The sequence below is a fragment of the Lutra lutra genome, chromosome 2 (assembly GCF_902655055.1).
Source record: "Lutra lutra chromosome 2, mLutLut1.2, whole genome shotgun sequence".
Taxonomy (NCBI): Eukaryota; Metazoa; Chordata; class Mammalia; order Carnivora; family Mustelidae; genus Lutra; species Lutra lutra.
Window position 1 is genome coordinate 36,712,788 of NC_062279.1, and position 25,658 is coordinate 36,738,445.

At 36.8% G+C, this 25,658-nt stretch overlaps 1 protein-coding gene across 4 annotated transcripts in view; it reads left to right on the forward strand.

Annotated features, from left to right (window-relative positions):
• Positions 1 to 25,658, forward strand: part of LOC125092772 (disintegrin and metalloproteinase domain-containing protein 5-like) — a 180,485-nt gene that overhangs the window by 56,956 nt on the left and 97,871 nt on the right. For all 4 annotated transcript variants that reach the window (XM_047717149.1, XM_047717152.1, XM_047717151.1 and 1 more), the window contains 4 exons: positions 320 to 391; positions 844 to 1,007; positions 1,778 to 1,859; positions 14,794 to 14,930. In XM_047717149.1, the coding sequence (XP_047573105.1) occupies positions 320 to 391; positions 844 to 1,007; positions 1,778 to 1,859; positions 14,794 to 14,930 (455 nt within the window). The remainder of the gene's footprint in view (positions 1 to 319; positions 392 to 843; positions 1,008 to 1,777; positions 1,860 to 14,793; positions 14,931 to 25,658) is intronic.

The following is a 25,658-nucleotide window of genomic DNA, read 5'->3' on the forward strand; positions in this document are numbered from 1 at the left end:
TAGAGAGAATGCCTACCACAGAGGATAGTACCGAAACTAAGTTTTCATAAACAATAAGTAATGCCACAAATTGAGTGCATTAAACATTAAAATCATGTTATTAAATATTTTATTTACTTCTTATATACATTAAGTTACAAATTGAGTTTATTTATTAATTTTTGTAAGTCATTATTTATACATCATTATTGATTTCCTAAATTTCAACTGGAATGTAGCCCTATGGCTATTTTAGAATATAGCACATTGTACATGTAAAGGGTATGTAGTATATTTTTGATGGCATCACTAGTTTCTAAAAATAATTATTCTTTTTCAGTTTGATTACATGGGCTCTGATGTAAAGGCTGTAACACGGAAGATTATCCAGATAATTGGTTTTGTTAACACTGTAAGTTTTTAAAAGCAATTTTGTTTATATATATTTATATATTTTGTCCATATAAATTTTAGGATTATTTGTTCCATTTCTTTGAAAAAAATGGATGGTACTTTGATAGGAATTGCATTAAATGTGTAGACTGCTTTAGGTAACATAGACATTTTCACAATATTTATTCTTCCAATCCAGGAGCATGGAACATTTTTCCATTTCTTTGTGTCTTCCTCAATTTCTTTCATGAGTACTTTATAGTTTTCTGTGTATAGATTCTTAGTCTCTTTGGTTAGGTTTATTCCTAGGTATCTTATACTTTTGTAAAATAATAGGTAATATGAATTGATGTGTATAGCATTTTGCTGTGCTGTTAAATTCTCATAATCAAATACTGAATTAAATATATGAATTTTTATGGACATTTAATAAAGTGTTCAAATTTATTTAAAATTTATTATTTTTTTTAGATGTTTTCCCAGTTAAAACTGACTGTTGTAATATCTTCTATAGAAATCTGGTCAAATAAAAACAAAATTTCTACTACAGGGAATCCAAACAATATATTATCTAGATTTTTAGAATGGAAATACAAACATATCTTCCGACCTCATCAGGTTGCATACTTATTTGCGTGAGTACAGTATTGCATATTTGTGTAGCATTAAAGGAATAACACAGAATGATTTCATATGTTAGATATGAAAAATAAGCATTTAATGAGTAAATACTATGTTCTATAAATTTGATAGATAGACACCACAGGATGGGAAAAACACGTAAGTCAAAAGTCCTTGTCTTCAAGGAGCTAATGTTGGTCAATAGTTAAAAACTTTTGTCAACTGACATAGATTACCTGATCTCAGTAAAACTGCATAAAAGTACTGAAAAAACTAAGGGAGATTAATTTTGAGTGATATAATTTCTTTGATTTCCTTTGCTTAGAGAGTTATACTACTTGCTATCTCTACATTCTTGTCTCTCATCTGATTTTTTTAATAACATGAATATATGGAATTATTTCATGCTGTAGAATCTAATGCACAGAAAAATCTATTCATCTTTAATGAATAAGTGAATAAGGAAATCACAGAAAATTTAATTTTTAGGGCTGTAAATGGATAGGGAACCAGAATAAAAATGATAAGCATTAGTCCAATAGCCTTTTGCATAAATTATTAGACTTTATTCTTATTATACTTCCAGATGTTTATTGAATTTAAAATTTACAAAATATTGAAAAACTTTTAACATTGATAGTTTGAGAAAAATGTATTTAGTTTAATTCAGAGTAGCATAAGGCTTAGGACACATTAATTGTTTAATAATGTTTGTTGCTATGAAAATGATTGTCATTAATTATATCACTCATATGCAATTCTGAGGAAAATTATTATTTTTTAGCTTCAAGAAACATCCTAGTTTTTTAGGAGCCACATTTCCTGGAAAAATATGTAATAAAAATTTTGCAGTAGGAGTTGCTCTGGTATGTAATTATTTTCCAGTTCCTCATTATTTTAATGTTTCAGAATTTTCTAAATATTGTAGAGCATGAATAAATGTATTACTTATTCCACTTATCTTTTAATAGGTTTTTATATTACTAATTTGGAGCATAAATATTAAACTGTATGCAATTGCTTTTAAAAATAGAACATTTAGGGGCTCCTGGATAGCTCAGTCCATTAAGCTCTAACTCTTGATTTTGGCATTGGTCATGATCTCAGAGTTGTGAAATGGAGCCCCATGTTGGGCTCCAGGCTCTGAGGGGAGTCTGCTTGAGATTCTCCTCTCTCCATCTCCCTCTGCCCCCTCTTCCTCTCTCTCTCTAAAATAAATAAATAAATCTTAAAAAAGAAAAAAATTATAAATTGAATTGATTATAATGGCATATTGCTTTTAAAAAACTTATTTGACCCAAGTAAAAATTTAAGTGTTTTAAACAGTGACATGCTTGCATTCATATATATTGCATAACCAGTGTAATTTTAATGTTAATTATTAAACATATCAGCTTTTCTCCAACATTAATAATTGGTATAAATTCATGTGCTTTTTAATTATGTGACTATTATTTTTTTCTATTTTAAGATAATTATTTTATTATTGCATTCAATACTGTATTATATGTTTGGGATGAGCAGACCATTGGAGGAAGAAACAGCCATTAAATATTCATAATTACTATTTTCTGGCAAAACTGAGAATGAGCTTCTACTACAGAGTTATATTCCTTTTGTAACAATTTGTATAAATAGTAGGGAAAGGAACTAATTGAGGGTACTTGCAGAAAAAATGTCTGCACTTTTATTCTGAGCCAGGAATATAGTTGGTTTTGTTTTAGTAGCATGTACAATGAAGCAAATTGTTATTGACAGATTCAGTATTTAAAATCAGTTCTAGTATGTGCTTGTTTTCATTCCTATAGACTACAAATTGATTGATTAGATAAATCCAAAACCAGTTCTGGGGATTGTTACCATGGCTGGAGAACATCAGACATTTCATAGGGATTTGTTTTTATTATCAGTTCCTGCTTTTGGTCTTCCCTCGGCCAAAGTTTGAGGAAAGGCCATCAGAAATTGTCCAGGTCTTCATCACTGTTAATTCTTGAAAATAATGTTTCATTGTTGAGGACTAAGTTTTAGATCATGCCGTGTGTGTGTATGTGTTTGTGTATAAACAAATAAAGCAGGTTGTAAGAATTATTGAATGTAAGTGGTATGTGTGTTTTCCTGGTGACATCCTTAAGACAATTTTTACAATAGAAATTTATAATTATAAAAGATAAATATATGAGCTAAGCAAGAATACTGTAAAAATATCAGTATAAAATTAAAATACAAACGTAAAAATAAATTATTTTTGTTTATACCAGCAACAGTTTGAAGATTAAATTTCAGAAAGATAGCTACCAATCATAATATTCTAAGTGCTTTTTTTAAGTGAAGAATTGAAAAAAATTAAAGAATTACTTCCTTGAATATGGTGGCTTTAGTAATATTAAATATCTTGAAGTCAAGATAGTTAAAGTCCTCCAGCTTTGTTCTTTGTGAATACTATATTGTCTGTATATAACTTTGCATTCTCATATAGATTTTAAAATCAGATTTTCTGTTTATACGCAGACATACAAGCATACAGACACAGAGAACTACTTAAATTTTGATAGGGATGGTGTGTAATTTATGAATGAATTAGGGGAAAATTGTTATAACAACATTGGATCTTCCAGTGTCTACTAACATGATTTATCTCTCCATTTACTGATGTCTTTAAAAAGTTATTTGTAGAGCTTTCATATCTCCTCCTAAATTTATTCATAGCTATTTTATATATCTTGATGTTATTGTGACTGGTATTGATTGTTAAAATTCATCCTCCAGTTTTTCACTGCTAGCGTATACATATGTGGTCTATTTTTATATATTTTTGTATATATAACCTTGCTGAGTTTATATATGAGATCTATTATTTTTTTCCATATTTAATGAGATATAATTGACATATAACATTGTTTAAAAGCACGGCATAATGATTGATATATGTGTATGTTGTGAAATGTTTTCACAGTTAGGTTAGTGAACACATCCATCATCTCACACAGGTGCCGTTTGTGTGTGTGTGTGTGTGTGTGTGTGTGTGATAAGAACCTTAAGTTCTACTCTCTCAGCAGCTTTCAAATAGAAAATACAATATTGTTAAGTACAGTCATTATGCTGTACATTGTATCCTCAGAAACTAGCAGATTGTACTCTTTAACCATTTTCACTCATTCCCACCCCTAGCAACCAACAATCTGTTCTCTGTTTCTTGGAGTTTGGTTGTGCTTGACTCCACATATAAGTGAGATCATATAGTACTTGTCCTTCTCTGCCAGACTAATTTGACTTAGTGTAATGCCCTCAAGATTCACCCATGTTGTCACAAATGGAAGGATTTCCTTCTTTTTTGTGACTGAATATCACAATTCTTTATCCATTCATTTGTCAGTGGACACTTAGGTTTTTACTGTATCATATCTTGGCAATTGTGAATAGGGCTGCAGTGAACATGGGGTACAAATATAGCCTTGAGAGAGAGGTTTTATTTTTTTCCAGATATATATACAGGAGAAGTGGAATTGATGATTCATATGATAGCTCTATTTTTAATTTTTTCAGGAATCTCCATAATGTTTTCCATAGTGGTGGTACCAATTTACATTCTTTTTTTTTAAATTATATTTTTAAATTTTATTTTTTATAAACATATAATATATTTTTATCCCCAGGGGTACAGGCCTGTGAATCGCCAGGTTTACACACTTCACAGCACTCACCATAGCACATACCCTCCCCAATGTCCATAACCCACCCCCCCTCCCAACCCCCCTCCCCTCATCAACCCTCAGTTTGTTCTGTGAGATTAAGAGTCACTTATGGTTTGTCTCCCTCCCAATCCCATCTTGTTTCATTTACTCTTCTCCTACCCCCTTAACCCCAAATGTTGCATCTCCTCTTCCTCATATCAGGGAGATCATATGATAGTTGTCTTTCTCTGATTGACTTATTTCACTAAGCATGATACCCTCTAGTTCCATCCATGTCGTCGCAAATGGCAAGATTTCATCTATTTTGATGGCTGCATAGTATTCCATTGTGTATATATACCACATCTTCTTTATCCATTCGTCTGTTGATGGACATCTAGGTTCTTTCCATAGTTTGGCTATTGTAGACATTGCTGCTATAAACATTCGGGTGCACGTGCCCCTTCGGATCACTACGTTTGTATCTTTAGGGTAAATACCCAGCAGTGCAATTGCTGGGTCATAGGGTAGTTCTATTTTCAACATTTTGAGGAACCTCCATGCTGTTTTCCAGAGTGGTTGCACCAGCTTGCATTCCCATCAACAGTGTAGGAGGGTTCCCCTTTCTCCGCATCCTCGCCAGCATCTGTCATTTCCTGACTTGTTAATTTTAGCCATTCTGACTAGAGTGAGGTGATATCTCATTGTGGTTTTGATTTCTATTTCCCTGATGCCGAGTGATGTGGAGCACTTTTTCATGTGTCTGTTGGCCATCTGGATGTCGTCTTTGCAGAAATGTCTGTTCATGTCCTCTGCCCATTTCTTGATTGGATTATTTGTTCTTTGGGTGTTGAGTTTGCTAAGTTCTTTATAAATTTTGGACACTAGCCCTTTATCTGATATGTCATTTGCAAATATCTTCTCCCATTCTGTCAGTTGTCTTTTGGTTTTGTTCACTGTTTCCTTTGCTGTGCAAAAGCTTTTGATCTTGATAAAATCCCAATAGTTCATTTTTGCCTTTGCTTCCCTTGCCTTTGGCGATGTTCCTAGGAAGATGTTGCTGCGGCTGAGGTCGAAGAGGTTGCTGCCTGTGTTCTCCTCGAGGATTTTGATGGATTCCTTTCTCACATTGAGATCCTTCATCCATTTTGAGTCTATTTTCATGTGTGGTGTAAGGAAATGTTCCAATTTCATTTTTCTGCATGTGGCTGTCCAATTTTCCCAACACCATTTATTGAAGAGGCTGTCTTTTTTCCATTGGACATTCTTTCCTGCTTTGTCAAATATTAGTTGACCATAGAGTTGAGGGTCTATTTCTGGGCTCTCTATTCTGTTCCATTGATCTATGTGTCTGTTTTTGTGCCAGTACCATGCTGTCTTGATGATGACAGCTTTGTAATAGAGCTTGAAGTCCGGAATTGTGATGCCACCAACTTTGGCTTTCTTTTTCAATATTCCTTTGGCTATTCGAGGTCGTCTCTGGTTCCATATAAATTTTAGGATTATTTGTTCCATTTCTTTGAAAAAAATGGATGGTACTTTGATAGGAATCGCATTAAATGTGTAGACTGCTTTAGGTAGCATAGACATTTTCACAATATTTATTCTTCCAATCCAGGAGCATGGAACATTTTTCCATTTCCTTGTGTCTTCCTCAATTTTTTCATGAGTACTTTATAGTTTTCTGAGTATAGATTCTTAGTCTCTTTGGTTAGGTTTATTCCTAGGTATCTTATGGTTTTGGGTGCAATTGTAAATGGGATGGACTCCCTAATTTCTCTTTCTTCTGTCTTGTTGTTGGTGTAAAGAAGTGCAACTGATTTCTGTGCATTGATTTTATATCCTGACACTTTACTGAATTCCTGTACAAGTTCTAGCAGTTTTGGAGTGGAGTCTTTTGGGTTTTCCACATATAGTATCATATCATCTGCAAAGAGGGATAGTTTGACTTCTTGTTTGCCGATTTTGATGCCTTTAATTTCCTTTTGTTGTCTGATTGCTGGGGCTAGGACTTCTAGTACTATGTTGAATAGCAGTGGTGATAATGGACATCCCTGCCGTGTTCCTGACCTTAGCGGAAAAGCTTTCAGTTTTTCTCCATTGAGAATGATATTTGCGGTGGGTTTTTCATAGATGGCTTTGATAATATTGAGGTATGTGCCCTCTATCCCTACACTTTGAAGAGTTTTGATCAGGAAGGGATGCTGTACTTTGTCAAATGCTTTTTCAGCATCTATGGAGAGTATCATATGGTTCTTGTTCTTTCTTTTATTAATGTGTTGTATCACACTGATTGATTTGCGGATGTTGAACCAACCTTGTAGCCCTGGAATAAATCCCACTTGGTCGTGGTGAATAATCCTTTTAATGTACTGTTGAATCCTATTGGCTAGTATTTTGGCGAGTATCTTTGCATCTGTGTTCATCAAGGATATTGGTCTGTAGTTCTCTTTTTTGATGGGATCCTTGTCTGGTTTTGGGATCAAGGTGATGCTGGCCTCATAAAATGACTTTGGAAGTTTTCCTTCCATTTCTATTTTTTTGGAACGGTTTTGGAGAATAGGAATTAGTTCTTCTTTAAATGTTTGGTAGAATTCCCCTGGGAAGCCGTCTGGCCCTGGGCTTTTGTTTTTTTTTGGAGATTTTTGATGACTGTTTCAATCTCCTTACTGGTTATGGGTCTGTTCATGCTTTCTCTTTCTTCCTGGTTCAGTTGTGGTAGTTTATATGTCTCTAGGAATGCATCCCATTTCTTCCAGATTGTCTAATTTGTTGGTGTAGAGTTGCTCATAGTATGTTCTTATAATTGTCTGTATTTCTTTGGTGTTGGTTGTGATCTCTCCTCTTTCATTCATGATTTTATTTATTTGGGTCCTTTCTCTTTTCTTTTTGAGAAGTCTGGCCAGGGGTTTATCAATCTTATTAATTCTTTCAAAGAACCAGCTCCTAGTTTCGTTGATTTGTTCTATTGTTTTTTTGGTTTCTATTTCATTGATTTCTGCTCTGATCTTTATGATTTCTCTTCTCCTGCTGGGTTTAGGGTTTCTTTCTTGTTTTTTTCTCCAGCTCCTTTAGGTGTAGGGTTAGGTTGTGTACCTGAGACCTTTCTTGTTTCTTGAGAAAGGCTTGTACCGCTATATATTTTCCTCTCAGGACTGCCTTTGTTGTGTCCCACAGATATTGAACCGTTGTGTTTTCATTATCATTTGTTTCCATGAATTTTTTCAATACTTCTTTAATTTCCTGGTTGACCCATTCATTCTTTAGAAGGATGCTGTTTGGTCTCCATGTATTTGGGTTCTTTCCAAAATTCCTCTTGTGATTGAGTTCTAGCTTCAGAGCATTGTGGTCTGAAAATATGCAGGGAATGATTCCAATCTTTTGATACCGGTTGAGACCTGATTTAGGACTGAGAATGTGATCTATTCTGGAGAATGTTCCATGTGCACTAGAGAAGAATGTGTATTCTGTTGCTTTGGGATGAAAAGTTCTGAATATATCTGTGATGTCCATCTGGTCCAGTGTGTCATTGAAGGCCTTTATTTCCTTGTTGATCTTTTGCTTGGATGATCTGTCCATTTCAGTGAGGGGAGTGTTAAAATCCCCTACTATTATTGTATTATTGTCGATGTGTTTCTTTGATTTTGTTATTAATTGGTTTATATAGTTGGCTGCTCCCACGTTAGGGGCATAGATATTTAAAATTGTTAGATATTTTTGTTGGATAGTTCCTTTGAGTATGATATAGTGTCCTTCCTCATCTCTTATTATAGTCTTTGGCTTACAATCTAATTGATCTGATATAAGGATTGCCACTCCTGCTTTCTTCTGATGTCCATTAGCATGGTAAATTCTTTTCCACCCCCTCACTTTAAACCTGGAGGTGTCTTCGGGTTTAAGATGAGTTTCTTGTAGGCAACATATAGATGGGTTTTGTTTTTTTATCCATTCTGATACCCTGTGTCTTTTGATTCGGGCATTTAGCCCATTAACATTCAGGGTAAGTATTGAGAGATATGAATTTAGTGCCATTGTATTGCCTGTAAGGTGACTGTTATTGTATATTGTCTCTGTTTCTTTCTGATCTACTACTTTTAGGGTCTCTCTTTGCTTAGAGGACACCTTTCAGTATTTCCTGTAGAGCTGGTTTGGTGTTTGCAAATTCTTTCAGTTTTTGTTTGTCCTGGAAGCTTTTAATCTCTCCTTCTATTTTCAATGATAGCCTAGATGGATATAGTATTCTTGGCTGCATGTTTTTCTCTTTTAATACTCTGAATATATCATGCCAGCTCTTTCTGGCCTGCCAGGTCTCTGTGGATAAGTCTGCTGCCAATCTAATATTTTTACCATTGTACGTTACAGACTTCTTTTCCCGGGCTGCTTTCAGGATCTTCTCTTTGTCACTAAGACTTGTCAATTTTACTATTAGGTGACGGGGTGTGGACCTATTCTTATTGATCTTGAGGGGGGTTCTCTGAACCTCCTGGATTTTGATGCTTGTTCCCTTTGCCATATTGGGGAAATTCTCTCCAATAATTCTCTCCAATATACCTTCTGCTCCCCTCTCTGTTTCCTCTTCTTCTGGAATCCCAATTATTCTAATGTTGTTTCATCTTATGGTGTCATTTATCTCTCGAATTCTCCCCTCGTGATCCAGTAGCTGTTTGTCCCTCTTTTGCTCAGCTTCTTTATTCTCTGTCATTTGGTCTTCTATATCGCTAATTCTTTCTTCTGCCTCATTTATCCTAGCAGTGAGAGCCTCCATTTTTGATTGCACCTCATTAATAGCTTTTTTGATTTCAACTTGGTTCGATTTTAGTTCTTTTATTTCTCCAGAAAGGGCTTTTATATCTCCTGAGAGGGTTTCTCTAATATCTTCCATGCCTTTTTCGAGCCCGGCTAGAACCTTGAGAATTGTCATTCTGAACTCTGGATCTGACATATTACCAATGTCTGTATTGATTAGGTCCCTAGCCTTTGGTACTGCCTCTTGTTCTTTTTTTTGTTGTGAATTTTTCCACCTTGTCATTTTGTCCAGATAAGAGTATATGAAGGAGCAAGTAAAATCCTAAAAGGGTGGCAACAACCCCAGGAAAATATGCTTTTGCCAAATCAGAAGAGATCCCAAATCGTGACGGGGGAGAAAGGGGATAAAAAGAGGTTCAGAAAGAAAAAAAAAAAAAAAGAAACAATTAAAAAAATAAAACCAACAAGGAAAAAATATAAAAAGGAAAAAAATATATATATTAGATAAACTAGTTAAAAAACTTTAAAAAAGAAAATGGTAAAAGTTAAAAAAATTTAGCAGAAGAAGAAAAAAAAATTGAAAAAGAAAAAAAATTAAATTAACTGCAAGGCTAAAGAATCATGGGGAAAAAGCCATGAGTTCCGTGCTTTGCTCCTCCTCTGGAATTTCACTGCTCTCCTTGGTATTGAAACTGTACTCCTTGGTAGGTGAACTTGGTTCTGGCTGGGTTTCTTGTTGATCTTCTGGGAGAGCGGCCTGTTGTAGTGATTCTCATGCGTCTTTGCCCCAGGCGGAGTTGCACTGCCCTTACCCAGGGCCGGGGTGAGTAATCTGCTGGGGTTTGCTTTCGGGAGCTTTTGTTCCCTGAGCGCTTTCTGTAGAGTTCCCAAGGGCGGGAATGAAGATGGCGGCCTCCCGGTGTCCGGTCCAGAGGAGCCGAGAGCCCGGGGCCCCACTCCTCAGTGCGCCCTCAGAGAACAGCTCCCAATTACTCGCTTCACCCTGGCCTCCGGCCGCGCTCCGAGCTGACCGAGCCTGCGACCGGTTCAAGGTAACCCCGAGCTTAGAGCTTACTCCTCGGCTCTGTCTCTGTAGCCGGCTTCCCCATTCTAATACCCGTAAGCTCTGCGACACTCAGACACCCCCGATCCTTCTGTGACCCTGCGGGACCTGACGCCAAGCTGACCCCGCGCGGTCTTCACCCCGGTTAAGCCTCTGGAGCGATGTCCCTCAGCAGAACAGACTTTTAAAAGTCCCGATTTTGTGCTCCGTTGCTCTGTCGCTTGCCGGGAGCCGGCCCCTCCCCCCACGATCTATCTTCCCATCGCTTTGGATTCACTTCTCCGCCAGTCCTACCTTTCAGAAAGTGGTTGATTTTCTGTTTCTAGAGTTGCTGTTCTTCTTCTCTTCGATCTCCCATTGGATTTGTAGGTGTTTGCAATCTTTAGATAAGCTATCTAGCTGATCTCCTGCTACCTGAGTATTCTCAGCCTGCTACTTCTCCACCATCTTGACTCCTCCCGCCCCGATTTACATTCTTATCAGCAATGTACAAGGGTTCCATTTTCTCCACCAGCATGTATTATCTCTTGTCTCTTTGATAATAGTCATTCTAATAGGTGTGAGGTGATATCTCTTGTGCAATGATTAGTGAGGTTGAGCATGTATCTCTCCATATATCTGTTGTCCATTTGGATATCCTCTTTGGAGGCATCTCTATTCAGGTCCTTTGAACATTTCTCTCTCTCTTTTTTTAAAGGTTTTATTTATTTGAGAGAGAGAGGGCTGGGGAGAAGCAGAGGGAGAGGGACAACCAGACTCCATGATGAGCACATCCAACATCGGGATTGATCTCACAACCCTGAGATCATGACCTGAGCTGAAATCAAGAGTTGGATGCCCAACTGACTGAGCCACCCAGGCCCTCCTTTTTGACCATTTCTTAATCAGTTGTGAGTTCCTAATATATTAAGAATTTTTATTTGGTGTTTGGTAGTGAGTTATATGAATTTCTAATATATTTGGGATATTAACCCCTTATCAGATCTATAGTTTAAAAATATTTTTTTCCTAATCTCTAGGTTGACTTTTCATTTTGTTGGTTGGTTCTTTTGCTGTACAAAACCTTTTTTTAAAAAAAGATTTTATTTATTTAGAGAGAGCGAGAATGAGAGAGAGCAAGTGAGCATGAGAAGGGGGAGGGCCAGAGGGAGAAGCAGACTTGCTGCTGAGCAGGGAGCCCGATGCAGGACTCTATCCTGGGACTCCAGAATCATGACCTGAGCTGAAGGTAGTTGCCCAACCAGTTAAGCCACCCAAGAGCCCCTGTACAAAACCTTTCATATTAATGAAGCTTTAGTTGTTTGTTGTTTTGGTGTCATATCCATAAAATCATTACCAAGACAGTGTCAAAAGAGATTTTTTTCATTGTGTTTTCTAAGATTTATGATTTTACTTCTTACATTTAAGTATTTAGTTCATTTTGAGTTCATTTTTGTTAAGTGGTACGAGATAGGACTCCAGTTTCATTATTTACTTATTTTCAATACTATGTTAAATGAAAATAGTAGGAATGGGACCCATGTGTTGTTTTTGATCTTAGAAGAAAAGCTCTCAGCTTTTCACCTTTGAGTATGTAAACTGTAGGTTTGTCAAATATGGCTTTTATAATGTTAAGGTATGTTCCCTCTATATCCACTTTGTTGAGAGATTTTAATCATAAATGGATGTTGAATTTTGTCTATTTTCTATTTATTGTCCCTAGTTTCTTAGTTCTCCTCTCTTTTTTTGTTTTTTTGCCTTCCGTATTTTAATTGTATTATCTCATAGTATTCCATTTCCTCTCCTTTCTTAGCATATCAATTATATTTTTAAAAAACTCCTTAAGCAGTAGTCCTAGAGTTTATAGTATACATTTACAACTAATTTAGTTGTAGTCTAGTTTGAATTAACTAGACTAATCTAACTGAATTAAAGTAGAACTAACCTAGTTTATTTTCATCTGGTATTGGAAGACATGCAGACATGGTATTGATTGTCATGCAGGAAGAAGTTTAACATACATTTCCCTAGAAACAGAAGGCATGTCTTCAGGGTCCATACGAGGGGCCATATGAGGGTTATTTAGGCAGCATAGGGAACATGGGGGAAACATGGACAAGAGCCTCTGTTATTTCTTTAGGGAGGGATTGGTAAGGCAAAGTAAGCTGTCTTAAGATTGGCTAGTTTGAATAATTTCAGCAAGCTTTCTTGCATAGAGGCTGTACCTAGTTTTCTGGTACCTGTCTCTGATGTGATTTTGGCAAGTAGAGAGTGGCCTAGAGTATGTGAGCCTGATAAAAGGATGGTATGGCATATGGCTCTAGGTTGATTGGTTTGCATATAAAAGGCACACTTGATGGTAAGTTTTTATGATCTTAATTGGGTAACTCTGGGAGGGACAGACTAGCATTGGAAAGACCCTAGATATCAAAGCATCACAATATAGAAGATCAGAGGCATCATTAATACAATTACCCCATTAATACAATTTGATTCATATTACCAAATTTTAGCGGTGATAAAAGAGGAGACTTTTACAGAGTAGGGCATAAGTTGTGCTAAACAGCATAGAAAACATTTTATTATGAGAGTAAAAGAAAGAAACTTAGAAGTATAAGGTATCCGTATAGGGCAGTACATAACTAAATTAAAGTACCTCATATATAGTGACTCTTTATATACATGAAGGCAAGACATATCATGGATCATGGATGCCTTCTCTGAACTGTTCTTTACTTTCCACCTGCTTACAGTGCTGAGCCTGGGTCATCAGGAATCTATCACTTTTTTAAAGACTTATTTTTTAAGAACAGTTTTAGGTTCACCACAAAACTGAAGGGAAGGTATACAGATTACCCATATACTACCTGCCCCCACACATGAACAGCCTCCCCCATTATCCACATCCTTCACCAGAAGGATATAGGTTTTACTAAGGATGAACCTACATTGACCCATCAAGATCACTCAAAATCCATAGTTTACCTTAGGGTTCAGTCTTGGTGTTATACATGAGTTTAGGCAAAAGATGATAGGTATCAATCATCATGGTATTATTTTATGAAATATTTTCACTGCCCTAAAAATCCTCTGTGTTCTGCTATCAATTTCTCCCCTCCCTGCCTGCAACCATGGATATTTTTATTGTCTTCACAATTTTGTTTTTTCTGGAATCTCTTGTATTTAGAATCATACAGTATGTAGCCTTGCCCTTTTCACTTAGTAATATGTACTCAAGCTTTCTCCGTTTCTTTTCATGACTTGATAGCTCATTTTCTTTAGTGCTGAATAATATCCCTTTGTCTGAAATGTGCCACAGTTTATTTATCTGTTTACCTACTGAAGGATATCCTGGTTTCTTGCAAGTTTTGGGAATTATGAATGAAGGTTCTATAAACATCTTTGTGTAGAAATTGGAAACGATCCAAAGGAAAACAGTAATACCTACTGAAAGTTATTAATTTTCTACTGCTATGTAACCAATGATACCAAAACTTAGCAGATGAAAACAACTCAGTTCTGTGGGTAGTGAATCTAAATGGGTGAAGTTAAGGTGTCAAGTAAGGCTATAGTTATCTCAGGCTTCAATATGGAGAGAATTTGCTTTCAGACTTAGTCATTTGGCTGTGACAGACCTCCTAAAATCTGTTTCCAAACTTGTGCCTGTGTGTCTCTCTACAGGCCTACTTCATGCTGTCATAGCTGGTTTCACCTAGAGAGCTTGAGTGAGACATAGAGTCCAAGAAGTCAGTCTTTTATTTTTTCTTTTAGTTTTTTTCTTCTACTACATCCCACAGGAAATTGAGAAGTCAGTCTTTTTATAATCCATTTTTAGAAATGATGGCCATCTGTTTTGCTACATTTAGTTAATTAGAAGCAAGTCAATAAGTTCATCCTGTACAGAACAGAATAGGAATACCAAGAACATGAATGCCAGGAGGCAGATTCCTTGTGACCCATGCTAGAAGCTGCCTACTACAAAGAGAATATAAAATTGACTATTAAAACCAAAGAGTTAAGTCATTTTGTTTAAAATAACTCAAAGAAGCAATATAGTATGGTGTTTGAGACTATTAGATTAAAGTAGCTGGTATTGTCACTAAGTATTAGTATTTTGAAATTAAACTATTGTGTTCACTCATCCATGTTTAATAAGTCTATGATCCACATGCATCTACATAAGCTTCTTGGATGCATTGATTTAAAAAAATGAGTTTTATGTACTAATTTTTTTATTATAATATTATTTAGCATAGAATACACTAATTTTTTATTATAGTAAATTTATTATAGTATAGTTTGGGCTTCCTAGCTAACTCTTTTCTTCTTCCTTATATTTAGTATCCAGAGGGTTTATCCTTGGAGTCATACACTACCAGCATCGTGCAGTTGCTTGGCTTTAATCTAGGATTGAGTTACGATGATCCTGACACTTGCTATTGTTCAGGAGATGTTTGCACAATGTCACCTAAAGCAGTGTAAGATAATTTTCTTTATTGTACCTATTCCTTTATTCTTTATTGTATCTATTCCTTTAAAAAGGTTTTTGTTTTGTTTTTGTTTTTGTTTTTTGGTTAGGAGATTTTATACTTCTATTAACTGAACTGAAGTAATTAAGCAGTTACAGAACTCTATACCCAACAACTACAGAATACATTCTTTTCAAGTAAAATGGAATATGTGCCAAAATAGGTCCAACACTCTCCCAGTCCTCTCCACTGCTGGTGAAATTCTCTTCCCTCTTCCTACATTCTGTAGTCTTGCTTTTATCTTTCTTCCCTGGCCAGATTGAAAGCAACCTGAAGGGGAAAAGCCATATGAATTGTGTAATTTCAGTGACTTTGCATAAAGCTAAATGTTTTGATATTTGCATTTAAAACTGGCCTTGTACAATACAAGGATGGACAGTATAATTCATATTAATAATTAAATTTTTATTCAGAAAGACATTAAATTGTAAATAATACCATGACCCATTGAGAGAGAGGCTGCTAAAGAAAGGCAAAAACTTTTTATTTTAGTGCCATAGTAATATATTTTACCCACTTTATAAATAGGGGGCCTATGTTTCCATTTTGCTTGGGTTCCCACAAATTGTGTCACCAGTCCTGGTTATCCACACCAAGATTTGGTGTGCTCAGTATGTTCAATTTGAATAATTTTAGTTGGTATGTGGTGTAGCCTTATATTGGTTTTAATCTGCATTTCCCTCTAAACTAATGATATTGAATGGTGTTGAACATATTTTCATGCTTAATAGCTTTGTATATCTTCTTTGAAGAACATCCTATTCAAAAATTTTGTCCATTTTAAAAAATGAAAATAGAGAGTTTCACACTTTCACTGTGTTGTAAGAATTGTTTATATTTTCTGGCTATGAGTTCTTTACCAGATACATGATTTTCAAATATTTCTTCCTTATAGTACCTTTTTGGAGAAAAAATTTTAATTTTGATGAAGTATAGTTTATCAATTTTTTATGCATCATGGCTTAATAGCTCTTATATTCAGTTTTATGATACACTGTGAGTTAATTTTTGTATATATATTTAAGTTCATTTTTATTTTTGCTATGTGGATTTCCAGTTATCCCTTGCAATTTTTTGAAAAGAGCATTCTTTCCCCCACTTAATTGTCTTGGCAAATTTGTAAAAATCAATTGACCATAAATGTGTGGATTTTTTATTGTAATTGCTATTTTATATCATTAATCTGTACATCTACCCTTATGGGAAAGCGTACAGTTTTTATTACAGTAGTTTTATACTGCATTTTGAAATGAAGTGCTGTTAAGTCCCCACATTTTTCATTTGTCCAATAATTGTTTTGGTTATTCTAGGCCTTTTGCATTTTCATATGCATTTTATTATTGGCTTTCTAATTTTTATGAAAATTCCTGCTAAGATTTTTCTAAGTATTCCATTGTTTAATCACATAGGTTAATAATGGGAGAATAGCCATCTAAACAATGTCAAGTATTTTGATCCTTGAATATGATATATTCTTCTATCTATATCTATCTATGTATATATATAGATAATTAAAGAAGATATATATATATCTGTATATCTTCTTTAATTTTTCTCAGCAATGTATTTTTTTTACAGTTTACATTTCTTGTTTTGTTAAATATATCCTTAAATTTTTTTTTTACTATTATGAATAGCATTGCCTTCTTAATTTAATTTTCAGATTTTTCATTGCTAGCTCATTTTCTGTACTGCCAATCAGTGGACGTCTTCTGGTAGGCAAGTTACATTACTCTGTTCCTCTGTCAGTATTAGTCTGGCCCAATACCTAATCAATTCTGGGGTTAACTCTGAGAAGAATGTGAGGTGAAGCCAGAACAGTATAGGTTAACTTACAATCCCTTTCTGCGGTTTTCCCGTCACCCAACTGTGTAATTTCTGGCCAGGGGCTCCAGGCTTTAAATAATTTGTGTTTAGTTTCTACACAACTTTACCATCTGCCAAGAATTTAAAAAGTCACATTCTGTGTTCAGCAGTTGATGCTGGGGTCCATATTTAGTTTTATAAGCTTTTCCTTGTTTTAGTTTTGTTTTGAGTTTTTGGCTCATAAATTTTATTTGTTTGTTGATAAGAAATTTAAGAGTGGATCTTTAATAAATTTCAGTTTAGTTCTGTAATGTCAAGAACTTAAAAATTAAGGGACTTGTGTGGCTCAGTTAGTTAAGCATCTGACTCTCAATTTTGGCTTGGGTCATGATCTCATGATTGTGAGATTGACCCTGGTTCTATTCCACATTGGGTGTGGAGCTGCATAAGATTCTCTTTCTCTGGGGGAGGAGTCATTGTGTGTTTGTGGGGAGGAGTTAAGATGGCAGAGAAGTAGGGGGACCCTCAGATAGTCTAATCCCTCAAACATAGCTAGATAGTTACCAAATCATTCTGAACACCCAAGAAATCAGTTGGCGTTCTGAGAGAAAAAAAATCTGCAACCCTGTAAGTAGAAAAGTGACCACCTTTTGGAAGGTAGGAGGTGTATAAGTTCTTGGGGTAGATATAGCTGTGGATCCACCAGTGGAGAAGGATCCTACTTATGGCTGCTTTTGCAAAGTATTGGAAACTGCAGAGCATAAAATCTGAACCTTTGGAAGTTTATTACTAACTAGAATGTACTTGGCTTAAATGTGCTCAGGTTGTGAAGATGGGTGGAATCCCAGGAGTGACAGTGTGGTCTGAGGATCCTCTGGGTGACAGGAAGAGTGGGTGGTGCCAAGATGATGTGCTATTTCCAGTCATAGGAGCCAGGAAGCCAGAGGAGAGCACTTGGTCTTTGTGCTGGCTTTCTGCTATAATCTGAACTGCCTTATGGTCACATGACCACTTTCCTGGGATTGGCCAGCAAGCATGGTGAGACCTTCCACAAGTGGAACAGTGCAGGTCCACACCACAAGAGTCCCTGAAATTTGGAGGGTTTTTTTTTTCTTCCTTTTTTTATATTATGTTAGTCACCATACAGTACATCAGTAGTTTTTGATGTAGTGTTTCATGATTCATTGTTATGTATAAAACCCAGGGCTCCATGCAATATGTGCCCTCCTTAATACCCATCACCTGGCTAACCCATCACTTCACCCCCCTCATCTCTAAAACCCTCAGTTTGTTTCTCAGAGTGCATAGTCTCTCATGGTTCATCTCCCCCTCCATTCCCTCCCACCTTCATTTTTCCCTTCCTTTTCCTAATGTCCTCCATGCTATTCCTTATACCCCACAAATAAGTGAAACCATATGATAATTGACTTTCTCAGCTTGAGTTATTTCACTTAGTATAATTTCCAGTCCCATTCATGCAGATTCAAAAGTTGAATATTCATCCTTTCTGATGGCTGAGTAATATTCCGTTGTATATATGGAGCATATCTTCTTTATCCTCCCATCTATTGAAGGGCATCTCAGCTCTTTCCAGTTTGGTCATTGTGAACATTGTTGCTATGACCATTGGGGAGCATGTGGCCCTTCTTTTCACTACATCTGTATCTTTGGGGTAAATGGTGCAATTGCTAGGTCATAGGGTATCTCTATTTTTTAATTTTTTTGAGGCACCTCCATACTGTTTTCCAAAGTAGCTGTACCAAATTACATTCCCACCAACAGTGTAAGAGGATTCCCTTTTCTCCACAACCTCTGCAACCTTTGTTATCTCTCGCCTTGTCAATTTTTTCCATTCTAACTGATGTAAAATGTTGTCTCAGTGTGGTTTTGATTTGAATTTCTGTGATAGCTAATGATGATGAACATATTTTTCATGTATCTGTTAGCCATTTGTATGTCGTCTTTGGAAAAATGTCTGTTCATGTCCTCTGCCCAATTTTTGACTTGATTTACTTGTTTTGTTGATGTGTTCTACTGTATTTCTGGTTTCTAGTTCACTGATCTCTGCTCTAATCTTATTATTTTCCTTCTTGTACATGGGCTAGGCTTAATTTGTTGTTGATTTTCCAGTTCTTTAAGGTGTAAAGATAGTTTGTGTACTCAGGATTTTTGCATTTTTTTGAGTGAGGCTAGGATGGCTATATATTTCCCGCTTAGGGCTGCCTTTACTGTATCGCGTAGGTTTTGGACCAAAGTGTTTTCATTCTCATTGGTTTCCATGAATTGTTTAAGTTCTTCTTTAATTTCCTGGTTGACTCAAACATTCTTGAGCAGAATGATCTTTAGCTTCCAAGTGTTTGAATTTCTTCCAAACTTTTTCTTGTGATTGAGTTCCAGTTTCAGAGAATTGTGGTCTGAGAATATTCAGGGAAAAATCTCTATCTTTTTGTATCAGTTGTGACCTTATTTGTGACCCAGTATGTGGTCTATTCTGGAGAAAGTTTCATGTGCACTGGAGAAGAATGAGTATTCTGTTGTTTTAGGGTCAAATGTTCTGGATATATCTATGAGGACCATCTGATCTAGTGTGTCATTCAGAACTCTTGTTTCTTTGTTGATTTTCTGCTTGGATGATCTGTCTATTGCTGAGAATGGTGTGTTAAGATCCCCTACAATTAATGTATTCTTGTCAATATGTTTTTTTATTATTCTGTTTAATAGTTGCCTTATGTAGTTGGCTGCTCTCATGTTGTGGGCATAGATATTTACAGTTGTTAGATCTTGTTGGATAGACCCTTTAAGACAACTGATAGAATGGGAGAAGATATGTGCAAATGACATATCAGATAAAGGGCTAGTATCCAAAATCTATAAAGAACTTATCAAACTCAACACCCAAAGAACAAATAATCCAATCAAGAAATGGGCAGAGGACATGAACAGACATTTCTGCAAAGAAGACATCCAGATGGCCAACAGACACATGAAAAAATGCTCCACATCACTCGGCATCAGGGAAATACAAATCAAAACCACAATGAGATACCACCTCACACCAGTCAGAATGGCTAAAATTAACAAGTCAGGAAATGACAGATGCTGGCGAGGATGTGGAGAAAGGGGAACCCTCCTATACCGTTGTTGGGAATGCAAGCTGGTGCATCTGCTCTGGAAAACAGCATGGAGGTTCCTCAAAAAGTTGAAAATAGAGCTACCCTATGACCCAGCAATTGCACCACTGGGTATCTACCCTAAAGATACAAACGTAGTGATCCAAAAGGGCACGTGCACCTGAATGTTTATGGCAGCAATGTCCACAATAGCCAAACTATGGAAAGAACCTAGATGTCCATCAACAGATGAATGGGTAAAGAAGATGTGCTGTGCGTATACACACACACACACACACACACATACATACATACAATAGAATACTATGCAGCCATCAAAAGAAATGAAATCTTGCCATTTGTGATGACATGGATGGAACTAGAGGGTATTATGCTTAGTGAAATAAGTCAGAGAAAGACAATTATCATATGACCTCCCTGATATGAGGAAGTTTAGAGGCAACCTGGGGGATTTGGGGGGTAGGAAAAGAATAAATGAAACAAGATAGGATCGGGAGGGAGACAAACCGTAAGAGACTCAATCTCACAAAACAAACTGAGGGTTGCCGGGGTTAGGGTGTCTAGAGAGAGGGTCATTGGGTTATGGACATTGGGGAAGGCATGTGCTATGGTGAGTGCTATGAAGTGTGTAAACCTGGCGATTCACAGACCTGTACTCCTGGGGAAAATAATACATTATATGTTGATAAAAAATAAAAAATAAAATAAGAATGATATGTTGTCCTTCTGTATCTCTAACTTCAGTCTTTAGCTTAAAATCTAATTTGTCTGATATGAGAATTGCTACCCCAGCTTTCTTTTGAGGTCCGTTTCCATGAAGGCTGGTTCTCCATTCCTTCATTTTCAGTCTGGATGTATATTTAGGTTCAGAATGAGTCTCTTGGATTCAGCATATGGATGGGTCCTGTCTTTTTATCTAATCTGCAACCCCGTGCCATTTTATGGGAGCATTTAGGCCATTCACATTGAGAGTGATTATTGAAAGATATGATTTATTATCATCATGTTGCCTGGGAAATCCTTGTTTCTATAGATTGCCCCTGTAAAGTTCTGTTCTATATCACTCTTGGGGTCTTTCTCCTTTTATAGACCCCCCCTTAATATTTCTTGCAGAGCCAGCTTAGTGGTCACATATTTCAGTTTTTGCCTGTCCTGGAAGTTCTGTATCTCTCCATCCATTCTGAATGACAGCCTTGCCAGATAAAGTATTCTTGGCTGTATGTTCTTCTCATTTAGTACACTGAGTATGTTTTGCTAGCCCTTTTTTGGCTTGCCGGGTCTCTGTGGATAGGTCTGACATTATTGTGGTATTCCTCCCTCTGTATGTAAGGAGTCTCCTCCCCCTGAATGCCATTAAGATGGTTTCCTTGGTTCTAAGATTTGCAAGTTTTACTGTTACATGCCAGGGCATTGATCTGTTCCCCTTGCTCTTGGACAGGGGTCCTCTCTGCCTCTAGGACACAAATGTTTGTTTCATTCCCCTGATTAGAGAGATTCTCAGCTACAATTTGGTCAAATATATCTTCTAGTTGTCTCTCTCTCCACCCCCTCAGGGATCCCAATAATTCTGACATTGGAATGAAATGTTTCATGGCGTCATTTATTTCTCTAATTCTGTTTTTATGGATTCTAAGCTGTTTGTTCCAGGTCCCCTTCTGATCCTTCTTTTCTATCAGTTTTTCTTCTAGATCACCTATTCGTTCTTCTGTCTCATTTACCCCAGCTGTAAGAGTATCTAGATTAGATTGGATCTCACTGATAGCATTTTCAAGTTCTGCCCCTTAGAGAATATATGTTGCCATTAATGGTTTTCTCCATCCTAGCAATTGTCTGCATAACTGTTACCCTGAAATCTATTTCCAACATCTTGGTTATGTCCATATCCATTAGTTCTGTGGCAGAGGTCACAGTCTCTGAGTCTTTCCTATTTTTGGGGTTCCTCCTCTTCGTTGTTCTGTTGAGGGGTGGTTGAGGAAATGCACAGAATCCAAATTGTTGACCACACCCCAAGCAAAATGCAAGATGAGTTTTATAGGGACCTTAAGGTTGTTGGCCTCTTGTTCTTCCAGCCTGTCTTTTAGGGGAGGGGCCTGCCATATTATTACTCAGGCAACCCTGTTTGGGCAGAATTGCCCTGTCCCTGTGGTGAGGGATGGGCTCAGTGAAAACCGCTTTTGGAGGCTTTTGTTCTCTGGCAGCTTTCCCTGTCTCTTCCAAGAGTCAGAGCAGAAGTGGCCATATCCAGAACTTTGACTCAGAACAGAGAGATCACAGTCTGTTCTTCAGTAAACTTTCCAGGCTACACTGTCTCTGTTACTGTCTGTGCTGCTAAAAACTACAGCATCCTGGGTTGTGTGCCCCACAGCAGCACTCCCAGCTGTTGCTTCTAGGTCAAGGCACATCTCTGTCCTTTGTGCTATTAAAACTGCCAGCCGCCCCCAGTTCACACACATGCCCCCGCAGCTCCAGGTTTCAATCTGGGGGGGCTGCTCTTAAATACTTTCCCCATCACTACTGGTTCAGGAGTCTGTACCTGGTCCCCAGCATGGGAGGGTTTTGTGCTCCCACAGCACAGGAACCTGGAGGCTCCCTCCCCCTTCCATTTATTTTCCGATATCTGCCCGCAGAATCGTAGCTCCCTGCTTCAGACCTTGAGATCAACTGCTGGAGATATTCTGTTTGTAGAGATCCAGATATATCTTCTTGCATCTCAGGTTGATTTGGGTGATTTGGGTGTTCAGAGTAGTCTGGTAGATATCCAGCTCAGTTCAGGGGACTGATTGAAGTAGGGTTTCCTACTCCTCTGCCATCTTTGCAACATCCTGAAATTTGGAGTTTTGAAACTTGGTCACATGCCTGAGATAAAATGGCTTGGACATGGGAAACATGAGCATAAGGTTCAGATGGAAACAGAGGACACAAATAGGGTGACTTATTGCTCTTCTGTGGGGGTTTACTGAAGAGTAGGGGTGCAAACTTTCAGCTCAGAGGCTAGAGAACAGGGCACAGCAATTTTTATCCTGACCATCAGTGCTGAGAGCCTTCAGGGAAAAAAAACCCAACAACACAGCACCATCTAATGAAGGCTATGACCACATACACCTAGCCCTGCAGCCCCCTTGTGCCCTGGGGACACATTCCCACAGAAACAAGTCATCCTGAGAATCAGCATAACAGGCCTCTCCCCCAGAAGACCAGCACCACCAATTAGCATGCACCAACGTTATTAAACACAGAGTGCTGCAAGCTTTAGCTCTAGGGGAAATAGGATATAGCTTTCTTTTTCCTTTTATTCCTTTATTGTTATTTTCATTTATTGCATTTTCCAATTCCTTTAAAAATCTTCTATTATTTATTAATATTTATATTTACATATGCATACAATTTTTTGTTTAATTTAATTTAATTTAATTTAATTTTTTTATTTTGGGATGTAGTTTAACAACCAGACCAAAACACACACTCAGTATTTTTTTCTTTTTTTGTTTTTGTTTTTCTTGTCCCCCCCCCTTTTTTGTTTTACTTTGCTGTTATTATTTTTTGTTCTTTTTCCTCTCTTTTTTTTTCTTTTCTGGACAAAATGATGAGATGGTGGAATTCACCCCAAAAGAAAGAGCATGAGGTAGAACTCATGGTCAGAGATTTAATCAATATAAGATATCTGAACTATAATTTAAAACAACAGTTATATGGATACTAGCTGGGCTTGTAAACAACATAGAAGACACTAAAGAATCCCTTACTATAGAGATAAAAGAAGTAAAATCTAGACAGACCAAAATTAAAAATGCTAACCAAGATGTAGTCCCAAGTGGGGCCATAAACACAAGGATGGATGAAGCAGAAGAATGAGTCAGTGACATAGAAGATAAAATTATAGAAAATAATGAAGCTGAAAAGGGGGTAGAGTAGACTATCAGATCATGGAGTTAGACTTAGGAAACTCAAAATTCCATAAAGTGATGATTTCATATCATAAGAGTACCAAAAGAAGAGCAGGGGGGAAAAAGGACAGAAGGTTTAATGAACAAATCATAGCTGAGAACTTCCCTAATCTTGGGAGGAAAACAGGCATTCAAATCTAGGAGGCACAGAAAACTCCCCTCAAAGTTAGCAAAAACAAGTCAATACCATGACATACCATAGTTAAACTTATAAAACCTGAAAGACTCCATCAAAAATTACTAGAACTCATACAGGAATTCAGCAAAGTGGCAAGATATAAAATCAATGCACAGAAATTACTTGCATTTCAATATACTAAGAATGAGGAAGAAGAACAAGAAATCAAATAATTGATCTCATTTATAATTACATCAAAAAACCATAAGAGGGGCGCCTGGGTGGCTCAGTGGTTAAAGCCTCTGCCTTCGGCTCAGGTCATGATCTCAGGGTCCTGGGATCGAGCCCCACATCGGGCTCTCTGCTCAGCAGGGAGCCTGCCTCCTCCTCCTGTCTCTCTCTGCCTGCCTCTCTGCCTACTTGTGATCTGTCTGTCAAATAAATTAAAAAAAAATCTTAAAAAAAAAACAACAACCATAAGATACTTAGGAATGGACCTAACCAAAGAGATAAATGATCTGTACTCTGAAAACTGTAAAACACTTATGAAAGAAATTGAGGAAGACACAAAGAAATGGAAAAACATCCCATGCTCATGGATTGGAAAAACAAGTATTGTTAAAATTCTATACTACCTAAAGCAATCTATGTGCTCAATGCAATCTCTATCAAAACAAAACCAGCATTTTCACAGAGCTAGAACAAACAATCCTAAAATTTGTATACAACCAGAAAAGACCCTGAATAGCCACAGTTATGTTGAAAAAGAAAAACACAGCTGGAGGCATCACAATTCCAGACTTCAAGCTGTATTACAAAGCTGTAATCATCAAGACAGTATGACCCTGGCACAAGACAGACATAGATCAATGGAAGAGAATAGAGAACCCAGATATAGACCCTCAACTCTATGGTCAACTAGTCTTCAACAAAGCAGGAAAAAGATCCAATGGAAAGAAGATAGTCTCTTCAAAAAATTGTGTTGGCAAAATTGGACAGCCACGCACAGAAGAGTGAAACTGGACCATTTTCTTACACTATACAAAAAAAATTGACTCAAAATGGATGAAAGACCTAAATGTGAGACAGGAATCCATTAAGATCCTAGAGGAGAACACATGCAGCAATTTCTTTGACCTTGGCTGCAGCAACTTCTTGATAGACATGTCTCCAAAGGCAAGGGAAGCAAAAGCAAAATTGAATAATGGGGACTTCATTGAGATAAAAAGCTTTTGCACATCAAAGGAAACAGTTGACAAAACTAAGACAACCTACCAAATGGAAGAAGATTTTTGCAAATGTCTTATAAGATAAATGGCTAGTATCCAAAATCTATAAGGAATTTATCAAACAACACCCCAAAAACAAAATATCCAGTCAAGAAATGGGCAGAAGATATGAACTGGCATTTCTCCAAAGAAAACATACAAATGGCCAACGGATATGAAAAAATGCTGCACCTCACTTAGAATCAGGGAAATACAAATCAAAACCACAAGATACCAACTCAAACCTGTCAGAATGGATAAAATTAACATGTCCAGAAACAACAGATGTCAGTGAGGATACAGGGAAAGAGGAACCTTCTTACAATGTTGGTGGGAATGCAAACTGCTGCAGGCACTCTGGAAGGCAGTATGGAAGTTTCTCAAAACAATTAAAAATAGAATTACCCTAC